At 31.6% G+C, this 14,592-nt stretch overlaps 1 protein-coding gene across 1 annotated transcript; it reads left to right on the forward strand.

Moving 5' to 3' along the window:
• The first annotated feature begins 228 nt into the window (after nt 1-228).
• LOC145335129 (uncharacterized) lies at nt 229-11,369 on the forward strand. Its single transcript, XM_080180860.1, has 6 exons — nt 229-307; nt 533-640; nt 4,353-4,455; nt 6,467-6,630; nt 8,760-8,933; nt 11,299-11,369. Exons 1-5 carry the CDS (start codon nt 239-241, stop codon nt 8,922-8,924), a joined length of 609 nt encoding a protein of 202 aa, XP_080036986.1. The 5' UTR covers nt 229-238; the 3' UTR covers nt 8,925-8,933; nt 11,299-11,369.
• Nucleotides 11,370-14,592: the final 3,223 nt, after the last annotated feature.

Consider the following 14,592-nt stretch of genomic DNA (forward strand, 5'->3'; position numbering starts at 1 on the left):
TTGCCTTAGTTAAAATTTTTGCAAGATCTTAGCAGAAATACAGACTAACATCCTACATAATTTGCAAGATCTTAATTTTAAAGAATTACTAATATGTTAAATATATTTTTATGATGAACAACTATTTAATTAACCTCCATTTTCGCCACTTGGAAAATTATAGTTCATTATAAATGCTAAATAATATTTCATATTAAATCCCAAGAATATTATTTGTTTGGTAGATGAATTCATATCTATGCCAGCAGCTCTATACTGGGCTATTATTACTATGACTTCTGTTGGTTATGGAGATATTACACCTAAGGTAACATGTTTAGTTATCAATAAATCTATCTTATTTACTAACTGGTTTTTGCGCCCCTAAATGACCTCTTAGAAGACAGCCTATATTACTTTCAATTAAATTTTCTAAATAAAATCAAAATCACGAAACCTTTTTTTATTATTTACACTTACATTTATATTATTTACATTCTATTGCTAAAAAAATCGAAAATTTCTTCAGATAATTCAATGTATTTATTTTTAGACCTGGTTTGGAAAGATGGTTGGTTCTTGCTGCGCTATTTGTGGTGTACTCATCATATCTTTACCTATTCCCATCATAGTTAATACATTTAATAAGCTTTATGAAAAGGTAAGTATCTATTATGTGCTTATTATAGTCTCACATACGTCAATACGCCTAAGGGAAAGGTACGTATCTATTATTTGCTGGTTATACTCTTTCATATTTCAATAAGCTTTATGGAGAGGTACGTATATAAATATTATTTGCTGATAATAGTCTCCAATATTTACATAAATAAGCATTACGAAAGATAAGTATGTAAGTTATTGACCATTTAGAGTATTGAAGTCAAGCTGTAAGAATTCAATTGAGACCTAATTTACTTCATAGAGGCAGTTCAGATTAATTGCTTTCCAAATATCTGAAATGACGTACAGGCATTACTGCTCATAAAGGTTCGCTCTTAAAAAAAACAAGGATGACAACATCCATAAAAGCGAAGCACTGAAACGATAGGACAAACGGACATTAATACTTGTTTAGTGTCAGAACTAAATAATTAGAATATAAAAGTATAAGAGTCGAAGCAAAATTGTAAGTACATTTTATTAAAAACTGCTTGATACAGGATAATGTTTATGGACATACTTACTTTTTTAGGACTTGATTATAGAGTTGCTTCGCTTATAATATAGTACTTTGTTGTCCCAGGAATCAATATACCAAAAATCAGATCAAACGGATGATTAGATCACATAAAAATTTGTTGTTAAAAAAGTAGAAACATCAACATGTTTAAAATGGACGTACGGACATTCTGGTAATGATTATAGAGATGCTACGCTTTCCAAATCGTACCTAACTACTACAGGAATCACCATGCAATGTTTGAAATCGATAGGACAATTCTAACATGCCTAAATTAACGAAACAAAGCTATCTATCTCGGACGGACGGACCGACCCTAATTATAGAAAAGCTTCGCTTTTAAAAATTACAGATTTACAAAATTAAAATTTATTTAACAAATAATAAGGACAAACAAAACTATCAAATAGATCAAATATTTAGTAATAAATCTTTGGTATTTTCCATACACAACGAGCTGGTCATATGCTGGCTTTCTGATGGGTGTAGGTAGAGAGTATCTTGTTGGTGTCCTGTATATCTGTAGAAAATTCCACCCCGCAGGGAGCGGAATTATCAGGTTAAAGTCGGTAGGCGGAATCATAATTCAAGTTCAGGTTACATAAATGCAGATTAGTAGGTTTACTTCTTCTTGTTGGCAGCCTTCTTGGCTTGTGGCTTCTCCTTGGCAGCTGGTTTCTCAGCAGCAGCTGGCTTCTCCTTGGCAGCTCCCTTCTTGCCGGCAGCCTTCTTGTCAGCAGTGTCAGACATTTTGTTTTGTTAGTTTAGTGCTTAAAACTGGATAATTCCAAAAATTTTACTATACTAAACTAAGAAACTTAGCTGATATATACATGACCAAGAGAACCGAATCGAGAGCATGTGTATCATGTATTGTGTAAAAATGTAATATAAGAATGTGAGTTGTGCTTTTTGCATCAAATATTTTTCCAATTATTTCGGGATTGGAGCATTTGATTAAAACAAGATTTCGGGTAACATTATCACTTATTTAATTGCCTATAACATTTGATACGATATTTTTTGGTTTATAGGACTAAAAATGTATATCAAGAATGTAATTAAGCTTTTTAAAAATTTATTAATGAGATTTTATGGAAAAAATTATTACACTGCAAAAAATTTGCACCAAACCAAAATGTTATATCTTTGTTTTCTTAATTTTTATTGTTTAATGAATTTTCTGTATAAAAGCGAAGTAGAACATAGAAAAGTAACAATAGAAAAAATCAGTGGCGTGTACAGTTTTTTTTTCACTGTTTGTGCACGAAGCTCACCCGAAAATTTTACACCCTCCTTTCGATTGTTGACACTACGATTAAACCTAAATCTGAAAGAATGTAAGCTTTAGAGGATTTAATTATATACACCAATGGGGTTGTTATTTTTGTGTCAGGGGTTGTATCCACCCCTTTCTGCAAGACTCTGCATATATGCATGATATATGTGATTTAAACAAGTCCGCATAGGTCATAACACATGAAAATTATACAGAAATCAAAAACATTATCTAAAAATGGTGGAGGGGAAGGGAGGGAAGTAATTTTTTTTTCTTCTAGGTGCGATTTTTGTTTGGTTAGCAAGATACTTCAGTACACACAGACAGACCACAGATACATCATTTTACTTTTATGTAAGGATAATAATCGAATTAAAAATTTTATGCACACTCAAAAACCTTACACAAACCCAAATATTCCCCTCCCACACACACACACCAAACTAAGCATTACATACAGACAGACTGGAGTGGAAGCTAAGGTTTTTATAGAAATGTTTTTGTGCTGAAAGAAATATTCTTAATTTTGAACGAAGGTACATATTTCTAGATAGAGTTCTTTTTGCTCGAGAGCGAAAAAGTTTAAATTTTTACTATAATTCAAAATTTCTAAAAAAAATAATTTCTAAACATAGTACATTTCATAGACTACTTTCTTTATTAATATAAAAAAGAGAAAAATGCTTTCTTTTGAGTTCTCTCTGCCATATATAAATAGACACAAGAGCATGCATTAGTATAGTTTTTGGAATCATCCATTGCTTACCACATCAAACAAATCAAAATGTCTGACACCGCTGACAAGAAGGCTGCCGGCAAGAAGGGAGCTGCCAAGGAGAAGCCAGCTGCTGCTGAGAAACCAGCTGCCAAGGAGAAGCCCCAGGCCAAGAAGGCTGCTGCCAAGAAAAAGTAAACAGACAAACCTACACTTTCTGCTTTATGACCAAACCACTACATCTTCTAACATCAATCCGAGTGTTCTTCTATTCCCTACACCCATTCAGAAAAATCAACATTGGATAGCAAGCAATGAAGAAAAGTTAACCCAAAATTCTCTAGATATTTGTAGTGAAAATTTGTTATTATCTAAATTTTTCTAAATTCTTAATAAATTTTTAGTTTCTAAATGATAATTTTATTCACTTTATTTCATGTAAAAAATGATATTTGAATCTATATCTTAATTTCGGTGAAAAATTTGGGTAGAAGATTAATTCATTGTCCTAAAGGATTGACAACTATTATAGAATTAACATGAACTCAAGTACAAAAGGTATCTACATCGTAAGGTTTAAAAATAATTTTAAAGCAAGTTTTTTAATAGCTAATAAAGGGGGGCTGAAGTATTATTTTTCTAAAAAGAATTAAAATTTATAACAGGTCTGAAAAAATAATATTTTCTGTTTTAACTATTAATTGTTTACAATTCTGTTATAAGGTTCCTTTGTATGTAGCTTAAGATTTCGATATCTATTTAACAGATTGAGTTCTCCATTCTTTGGAAGCTTTATATAACCTTTTGAATGGTTTTAGCTCAGCCGCTAGTATTTGTATACAACTTGATTAAATTGGTTCTTCGTTTAAAAAAGCGTACATTGTTGTCCTAGGAATCATTGATCCAAAATTAGATTAATAGTATAATTATCATACAAATAAACATATCATACTTAATACAATTATCAAAAAAGATTGTTGTCAAAACGTTTTAAAAAATGGTTTAAATAAATGTACGGACTTTCTGGTAACGATTAAAGAGTTGCTGTGCTTTTTAAATCATACCTAACTTATACATGAATTATTATCCCGAGTTTGAAATCGATAGGACAATTCTAACATGTCAAAATTTACCAAAAGACTCGCTTTTAAAAATTTAAAAAAAAATCTAAAAATTCTAAATATTTTTGTGTTTAGGCTAAAATTAAGAATCAAATTCTGAAGAAGAAGAAAATGGCTGGATGGCATGATTTCAAAAAAGCTGGTGCAACACCCAAACCTGTACGCCACCAAAATCAAGGTAATCCACGCAAAAAAAACAAATTGTGATGTTTGTATTGAAACAAGGATGACAACATCCATAAAAGCGAAGCACTGAAACGGTAGGACAAACGGACATTAACACTTGTATAGTATCTGAACTGAAAAATCGGAACATAAATGTATAAATGTCGAATCAAAATTGTAGGTAAATTTGTTGAAAACTGCTTAAAAACAGGTTAATGTTTATGGACATACTTACATTTTTGGACTTGATTATAGAGTTGCTTCGCTTATAATATTGTTCTTTGTTGTCCCAGGAATCAATATACCAAAAATCAGATCAAACGGATAATTAAAACACATGAAAATTTGTTGTTAAAAAAGTAGAAAAATGGACGTACGGACATTCTGGTAATGAGTTGCTACGCTTTCTAAATCGTACCCAACTACTACAGGAATCATCATGCAAAGTTTGAAATCGATAGGACAATTCTAACATGCCTAAATTAACGAATAAAAGCTATCTATCTCGGACGGACGTACGGACGGACCGACCCTAATTATAGAAAAGCTTCGCTTTTAAAAATTGAATTGGACGCGAGAAGATTTTTAATTTAAAAAAATGCTATTCAAATTTCTGAGGATGTGAAAATAATTAAGAAATCAGTCTTATTTAAATTTTGAGTATTTAGATAAAGTAGAGGAGTGAACACCTAGGGGGTATATCCACCACCTGACAAAAAAGTAACAACCCTCTTGTTATCTGTATACACCCCACTAAAGCACGCATCCCCTACACCCCCGATGATTTTATTTTTAGGGGAGTTTTAAAATTGTAGAGAGAAACAAACTAGATAGTAACTGTAGAGTCTAGATTGTGTAGGAACTGTAAAGTCTAGACTGTGTAAGAACTGTAGAGTCTAGACTGTGTAGGAACTGTAGAGTCTAGACTGTGTAGCAACTGTAGAGTCTAGACTGTGTAGCAACTGTAGAGTCTAGACTGTGTAGGAACTGTAGAGTCCAGACTGTGTAGGAACTGTAGAGTAAAGACTGTGTAGGAACTGTAGAGTCAAACTGTGTAAAAACTATAGAGTATAGACTGTGTAGGAACTGTAGAGTCTAGACTGTGTAGGAACTGTAGAGTCTAGACTGTGTAGGAACTATAGAGTGAAGACTGTGTAGGAACTGTAGAGTTTAGACTGTGAAAAACTATAGAGTCTAGACGGTGTAGGAAATGTAGAGTCTAGACTGTGTAGCAACTGTAGAGTATAGACTGTGTAGGAACTGTAGAGTCTAGACTGTGTAGGAACTATAGAGTAAAGAATGTGTAGGAACTGTAGAGTCTAGACAGTGTAGGAACTGTAGAGTAAAGACTGTGTAGGAACTGTAAAGTCTAGACTGTGTGGGAACTGTAGAGTCTAGACTGTGTAGGAGCTGTAGAGTTTAGACTGTGTAGGAACTGTAGAGTCTAGATTGTGTAGGAACTGTAAAGTCTAGACTGTGTAGGAACTGTAGAGTCTAGATTGTGTAGGAACTGTAGAGTCTAGACTGTGTAGGAACTGTAGAGTCTAGACTGTGTAGGAACTGTAGAGTCTAGACTGTTTAGGAACTGTAGAGTCTAGACTATGTAGGAACTGTAGAGTAAAGACTGTGTAGGAACTGTAGAGTCTAGACTGTGTAAAAACTATAGAGTCTAGACTGTGTAGGAACTGTAGAGTCTAGACTGTGTAGGAACTGTAGAGTCTAGACTGTGTAGGAACTGTAGATTCTAGACTGTGTAAGAACTGTAGAGTCTAGACTGTGTAGGAACTGTAGAGTCTAGACTGTGTAGGAACTGTAGAGTAAAGACTGTGTAGAAACTGTAGAATCTAGACTGTGTAGAAACTGTAGAGTCTAGACTGTATAGAATCCGTTTTTAAACATCTTATCGTGACGATGAGCCCAATGTACTGTCTTACCCTAATTACATAGTAGCTTTGCTTCTAATATACTCAATATAACCAATAGGCAAAAAAGTAGAAGAAACACAATCTTAATGTTATTTACAGGAAATGAGCCAGTACCCCAAAAAGATGGTACGCACAACAGTGCTGGGTATCAGAATCACTGGACAGAGTCTGACAAACAGGAGCTGGGTATAGAGAAGCTATCCGTCTCTAGGCATAATCATGTTAATCATGCCAAGTCTACAACTTCATTAGCTTCATTACAGGTAGTACAATACGGTTTTATTTTACCCTATCTACGCCTTCTTTAAATTAAATTATTTTTGAAACGGGAAGGGTGAGGGTATGTCGATCTTTCACTTTAAATTTTTTTTTGGGGTGGGTATTTTTTTCAAGATGCGCTTGAAAGGTTGGACCTTTACTGGATTTATAAGAAGCTTCACTGTACTTTAAGAACCATATCGGCCTGGTAGTTTCTAGCTACAGACAGACACTCAGACATCCTGACAGACATCCTGTTAGTTATATATGAGGATCGTAACAGAACCAAAAGAAAACAAGCAAAGGAAACATTTTTACGTCTTTTAAAATTCACAGTCGTATGGAAATGTGGAAGTAGTGCGGTGTTTTTTTGTTTGTTCGTTGGTCTGTACAAAAGTCTTTGCTTTTCAGTAATAGGATGTTTATCTGCCAATATAGTAGTATGTTCGTGTGTATGTCTATTGTCTACATAAGTTTTGTGTATCTTGCCCATTTTCTTTCAATTTACATCTTTTCCTTTTGCTAGAAGCATCGGGAAATAATTTCTATCTGTTTTTCCGTACCAATTTCTATGCTGAAAGTATCAACAAAAAAATTTCCAGGCAATCTATGGTTTATATATTTTTGTAGACGAAAGGACTGTAAACTTCAATTTAAAATGAAATAAGTTTTCATAAAAACTAATATAGTTAAAAAGTTGTGCTAAAAAAAACACATAATATATAGGTAAGCTACCTACATATTGCTTACATCAAAACTTTAAAGTTAGATTTGAATCGAGTTTTACGAAAATAATAAACATAATAAAGGGTGTTAAAAAAAACCGATCGCTTCACTCTTTTAAATATAAACCCTACAGTTTTAGTCAAAAGCTAACAAAAAATGACCCAAATCATGTCCAAGCAATGACAATTAGAAAATATTATTGATTTTGATTTCTACTTACCTCTCCTGAGCACTACAGCTCAAGTCCTAGCACTTGTGGAGAATTTTTCCTTACATGGAGATTAAAAATCAACAAATCGTCTTAAATACTAGAAATCTTGTAGATAGACTCCATAATGTTCAGAGTTTTTGATGGGGCATGTAAAGACCTTTCTATAGACACCTTAACCAGGTTTATAACTCAATCCTAGCAAATTTGGCATAAAAAAGACAGATCCATCAAACATTGAGACATGACGGGTCTCTCTAGTTTTTGATGTTTGACAGATCTTTCTTTTTGATGCCAAAATGTTTTTACATGCCCCATCCAAAATTCTAAACATTATTGGGTCTATCTACAAGATTTTAAGTACTTAAGACGGTTTGTTCTTTTTTTTTAAGATAGAGCCTTCATGTCTCAATGTTTGATGGGTCTGTCTTTTTTATGCCAAATTGGCTAGGAGTGAGTTAGAAATCTGGTTAAGGTGTCCATAAAAAGTTCTGTATAGGCCCCATCAAAAACTCTGAACATTATGAGGTCTATATACAAGTACTTTAGACAGTTTATTCTTTTTAAAAAAAGACAAAAATGTAAAAATTTGTAATAAAATATGCACTCTCCATGTAAGGAAAAAATCTCCACAGGGGCTAGAAATCGAGCTGTAGTGCTCAGGAGAGGTGAGTAGAAATCAAAATTCAATAGTGATTTCTTATTGTCATTGCTTGAACATGATTTGGGTCATTTTTTGTTAGTTTTTGACCAAAACTGTAGGGTTTAAATTGAAAAGAGTGAAGCGATCGGTTTTATTTCAACACCCTTTACTTTAAAATTGCTGATTAAGTAAATTCTCTCCTAGTACAAACGTAAAAAACACTTTGCTGTCAACGAATAAAAATGATAGTAATCTTTTAACACAGAAAGCATACTTTTTAAATCTTCTAAATGTCTTGGAAATTTAAAAAAAAACGGAGGAGGGTATTTCTCACCATCTAGACCAAAATAAAATATATCATTTGAACACTAAATTTTTATTATTTTCGTTCAAAATAATCAAATGTTGTTCTAATGACCACGTCCACGTCCACAGGTTTAAAAGAGAAAAATATGGTTATAAATACCCCCCCCCCCTCCACCAACTTTACCTTTTTCCAACTTAAAAATCTTAGTTTAATTTTTTTTTAAATTGCTTATGTGAGAATTTTTTTTAAGGGAGCACTGGCGAAGCTTGAGAAGAGAAATAGTATAGGTCCCTCCAGAGTAGAGCTGTCAGAGCCACTGGAGACCAGGCTAGCCAGGCAGGTCACGGATGCCGCCATCAGCCGAGACCCATCCCGGGCAGATATTGGCGCCGCGCATTTTAGCACCAGCTTCTGATCTTTACGGGTAAGCATGTTGTGCTGTTATTGTATTTTCATAATTTTATATGCCTATATTATAACTAACGGCTGTGCCCTTAGCATCTAGAGGCTCTATATTCGAAGTGGTATAAAGAGCAGAAAATATCCTAAAATCATACAAAGACTTATTTAAAATATAATAGCCTAAAACCATCTCAGACCTATAAGAAGCTTCACTGTAAAGGAGAATCAGCGGTTAGCGAGATCCTTCGCTACAGACAAAAAAGCTTACTGTTTTATATAATAGGTTATACATAATCTATAATTCTTTCACTTCCTTTATAAATCAACTGTGTGGACCATACTACTAAACACTAATTGTACTGCAGATTTTTTACACTAAACTTTGATTATTTCTAATTATGCTTCAAACTCAACTCGCCTGGACTGTTAAAGGACACTAGAATTCTTTAGCTAAAAGATAACATAAAAATTCTATGAATTTATTTGAATTTGTAAAAGTTTTTTTATTTAAAATTTCAAAAATTATTATAATATTTACATATGTTAATTAAAGAATAATGTTATGTCAAACATATATCAGACAATAAGACTTTTATATATATGCTATGTGAAGTCGACATAAAAGAAAGTCGATTTTAGCGTGTCGTTTAATATGTCAGCAATGACCAATTTTAGTAAATGTCATAAATCGTTGAAACTGTATGTGGACCAAACACTACAAGTTTTGCAAGGTTGCACAGGTTCCCTTTACCTGTGGGTGCCGGTGCTACCATACCTTCCCTGGTACTAGCCAGGTTTAAGTTTCTGAACACGCTACTCTGCTGCATAATTGGGTTTACTTAACTTTAATCAACACAACATACAATGGTTTAAAATGTAAATTTGGTTTTGTTTTCAAATGTTTATAGCATTTTTTTAATAGAGCCACTCTCCATCAAACTTAATTATGGGCATGGGATGGCAACTAAGAAATGTAATGAGGGTTAGATATTTTCTTCCCAATCGATATTAATGGAACCTCTAGCAAGTAAAGCAAATATCTGTCCTTTCCTTGTCATAAAAAGCTTTCATAAAAAGTGTCGTTGCTAGTCGATATAAATTCGACATATCGACAGTATAATATATCAATTTCGACTGCAAAGAAAATAGATTACACCAATGGAGTCTTGGAAACTAATTGAAGAGACATAATGGCAAACAGTATATGAAAATAAAATTGTATGAACAAAATATTTTGACCCATTGTGAAATTATCTCTGTAGTGAGAATGGAATAGTTTCAATGTTTTTATTTATTTTTATGTTTTATAATGTACCTGCATAATACGTCACAATTTTACAAAGTACTCCAGTCAGTATAACCTTTTTTATACTTTGAAGGAAGTAGGAGGGAAAGAGGATTTTAACCTTTCCCACATCCTAATAATTAAAAAATATATTCAATGATTCATATTCAATACTTCCCTCCGCTTTGGACAGTATTTAATATGATGCTTATGTCGACAATAAGACATAAGATCATGGAATGAATACGAACTTACGAAGTAGCGGGTTTAGTTGTATTTTCACAGTAGCTTTTGATAGGTTATTTTTTATTAGGTTAGTTAAATTATAATTATTGCCCCGCAGGGTTAGGTAATAGGCCTTGCAAAGTAGGAGAAAGGTTACTGTGAAAATACGACGAAACCCGCTACTTTGTTTTCTTTCCATGATCCAAGACTTGAGTTAATAATTTCTATAATTCAATAATATATTCTAACTAGAGTTGGCTCGATATAATTATCTCCCTATTGGCTAGTTTTCTATATGCATATCTATTTCTCAATAAATCTATTTTCCTCACCCGGCATTACTATCTAAAAGAAAGTAAATATTTAATAATTTAAATGATTTTTAAAAGATTTTTTTAAATTATATTTTTTTCTTTACTTTACCATCACCAAAGGGTTAATGATGATGATTACAATTTTAGTTTAATATTTGAACACACAAAATGTCGCCACAATCGAATTCTTTTAAAACATAGTTTTCTTAAATTTATCATATTATAAATTTAAATTTTCTTTTTTATGATTAGAAATTAAATACATCAATATAAGGTAAATAGCAACATGAAATGAAAAAAATGAATTTATTTTTAATAAAGTAAAATAATGAGTCTTATCGTTCTGGGCAATGAGAGTTTATTATGGATTATTGGAGCACTATGAGTTTTAATCATATATTCCTTGGAAAACTTGAGCTCGTTTATAGACATTTATTTCCTATATAGATCTGACATGGATCTTGAAGCAATTAAGCAGGCCGTTTTGTACATGTTAAAAATTGGAAGATTTCATTAAATAAAAGTAATCGCAAATATACTTAGTAAATAATAATATTCTTCAGGACTCTGGGATTGCAGACTCGATGAATCAAACTTTGGCCTATTCCTCTGCTGAAAATATACCAGACTAAAGGGAGACTTTCATCATCAGGGTTTTAATTTTAAATTGGCGAACCTGATTTTTTCTTTACGTGTGTGTGGTGTGCATTCACTTCCACATATGTATCACATAATTAGATCATTAGCTATTGTGTCTTTTGCGATAATTAAACACTATTTATGCCTAAGTATAATACATTTCTTCGAAAAAATCTTACCTTACCTCGTAAGTACGAGATTCTCCTTTGATTTTCAAGTGATCATCTAAAGAATCCAGAGCATCATCCTTACGTTAAGTAACATCTAACAGACAACCAACCCTTTAATTGTACGACCTTTGTCTGAGAAGTCCCAACTCTGCATGGTAATAACTTGTGCCTGTTTATGTGCAAATGCATCCCCCCTACTCTAAGTATTTATGTCAGGCACCTGATCATGCAGCAGTAGGAATTAGTTTGAACGTCTTTAGTTATGACGCGGTTTCAGGCCAGATGTTTACAATAAAGCTCTCAAAATCAAGGTTTTTCACTTTTTTACTTCTAAAAAATGATGATTATGGAACTGTCTCTTTACAGAAAAAAACGAGTTTGTTAAAATATTACAAAAATACCAGTGAAAAAAGGATGTTAAATAGATGGTAAAAGACAATAAAGAATAGAAGAGTTGTATTAAATATATGATGAAGAAAAAAATAAGAAATAAAAGACAAAGATAAAAGTATGGAATCAGTGTTTGATTTAGTATTAGAAGTCATATTGACAAAATATTACAGTGAAACAAAGTCAACTAACTATAAGCTTCACTCTTCCAGGAATCAAAAAAAATTATTTAAATTTAAATTTATGGAAAGTCCCAGAGTTCTATCTTATTTTTTAATTAAATGCCTCTTGCTTATAATTAGTTAAAAATACTTAAAAAATTAAATTTTTAATAGAAAACATTATACACTAACTTTCTTTAACAAAAACCAATAGTTTAAATCAATTTTTATGTTAGCAAAACTGTAGCAAAATTTATGAAATATGAAAAAAAAAACTTAAATTATGCTTATATAAAAATTGTGCCTTGATTAGAATTATTTTCATCAAAAATGTTTTTCTTCCAAAATTATTAATTGTTACACAGTAAAAATAAACACAAAAAAACTCATGACAGTTTTAAAAATGTGAAGAATTAAAAGGATAATATATTTAGTGGAAAAATGATAATTTAACTGTCTGAAGTTAGAGTAGATATGAAAAAAGTACATAAAATGTAATTTTGAATTAATATTATTAGAAGGAAAATTGCTCAAACTTGCTTAGATTAGCTAAGCTAAGCTTCACTATACATTTTACATTATCACTAAATAGTTATATATTCAAATTATTCATCCTTGCTTTTGTATTTATTTTTCATCAATTCAATTGTTAGAATTATTTTAGATTTTATTATTACTATGCTTTTAGAATATTGTTATTTATCCATTATATGTGATTTTAATTCAAAGATGATATTTTAGTAGCACAGAAACTCTAGAATAGTCTGTGTCAGCAGTCTGTCTGTAACAATATAACGGTCTAGCTCAAGTAAATATATTTATGCTTCCCTTGATTCTTAGCTCAGTAATTGTTTTGGTTATTAGGTATTTTTGGACGTATTCGTACTTGTTACATATCATTTCTCAAGAAGCTCTCATTTACTTACTTTAGTACAGGAAAAAAGGAACCAAAAAAAGTAAGCTAAAGTTTATAATTAATCATCCGACTTTTCTAAACAAAATGTGTTCAAGTTATTCTTCTATTTCAAACCAAACATCTTTAAAAGACTAATAATGTTTGGCAAAGACTAAAAATGTTTTGGCAAAACTAAAAATGTTTTGGCAAAATTTTTCTTTGATACGTGTACTTTTACAGGAAATAAGAACCTATAATTTCAACATTTCCTGCTATTTCTTAAAATCTAAAAGTCATTTTTTTATTAGACAATTACAGTTTAATTTTTATTCAAACTAAATTTAGCTTTTTTACTCGATTAGGAATATTTGTGGCTAGTTGTGGTGGCTGTAAATGGTTGAAGGGGGGGGGGGGGGGGGGTGCTGACACAGGTTGAGGATTCTAATCTAAAGCTTTATATACTATTGAAAGTTGCCGTCATTGTTTTATTGGCAACTGTTAGCCGTCCGTTGTCCTATCTTAACAAAATAAAAATGACATATTAAATTTTGATATTTTGCTTAGCAAATTTAAAATTGTGGTGCTTATGTAGCAAATGTATATTTTGAAGTAAAAATAAAAACGTCACTGCATATCTTATATGAAAATGTATGTATATAGTAAAAATAGTCAATGTATGAATGTGCATTTTTTAGTAGCAAAGCTACTTTATAAGTTATACTGTCTGTCGTAACGTGAAAAAAAAATGATATAATTTTGGCTACTACTTTCCCCTCTTTAGTAGTCACCTTTTTTCTTTGGGCCTTACTTTCTTATTCTTTGTTCTGATCTTAAGAAAAACACAAACACACTCTAAAAGCTACCCCTAACCCCCTTTAATTTCAATCTGATTCAAAATAAGGGTAGGTTTGGTTTCTGTGCTCGACAAGACATTTTGGGAGAAACCACAAAGATCTAAGAAAGCCTTTATACTAGCTCGCATTATGTGCTTTTATGCCAATGCATCTTTTTGCATAATTTTGTGCTACTTTTTTCACCAAGCTGTGCTACTATGAATGTCCATGTTATCAATGCACACTCATACAAATAAAAATTCAGATTCCTTCTTTTTTAAAAGCACTCTGTATTTAAGAATATTAGTAATCAAATTTTATGATTTTATAAACTAATCCCCCTAGCTCTTTTTTCAATTATTCTTTCTGCTCAAAATATATTATGTTACATTTTAAAGATTTTTATTGTAAAGCGATGCTTTTCTATACTTAGGGTATTTACGTCCAAAAGTTACGGTTAGCCATTTTCGTTATTTGAAACAGCTACAAATTTATCTTACTTTTTTAGAGAACATTATAATCTCGTGTAAGATTCAAGTAAAATAAATCCATTAGTGACAAAAAAATTACGTGATGTATAGCTGTCCTTTTGCTATTCTGTTTCAAACGGTGTTTCATAAGACGACTAGACATATTATATTTGAATCATATATATATATATATATATATATATATCAGTTTAAAGCCGTTAGTACGCCATTTACAAATGTAAATTCAAGCTTATCTACGACATATAAACATAAAATATTTTGGAATAATATTCTTTAAT

Source organism: Acartia tonsa, chromosome 13 (assembly GCF_053477335.1).
Source record: "Acartia tonsa isolate MP-2025a chromosome 13, ASM5347733v1, whole genome shotgun sequence".
Lineage (NCBI taxonomy): Eukaryota > Metazoa > Arthropoda > Copepoda > Calanoida > Acartiidae > Acartia > Acartia tonsa.

What these genes read in the sequence shown, in the direction of transcription:
- LOC145335129 (XM_080180860.1), top strand. Translation starts at nt 239, where the DNA reads ATGCCAGCAGCTCTATACTGGGCTATTATTACTATGACTTCTGTTGGT. An exon ending in TTAATAAGCTTTATGAAAAG is followed by an intron (nt 641 to 4,352) that starts GTAAGTATCTAT and finishes TTTTGTGTTTAG; the next exon opens with GCTAAAATTAAGAATCAAAT. An exon ending in CTTCATTAGCTTCATTACAG is followed by an intron (nt 6,631 to 8,759) that starts GTAGTACAATAC and finishes ATTTTTTTTAAG; the next exon opens with GGAGCACTGGCGAAGCTTGA.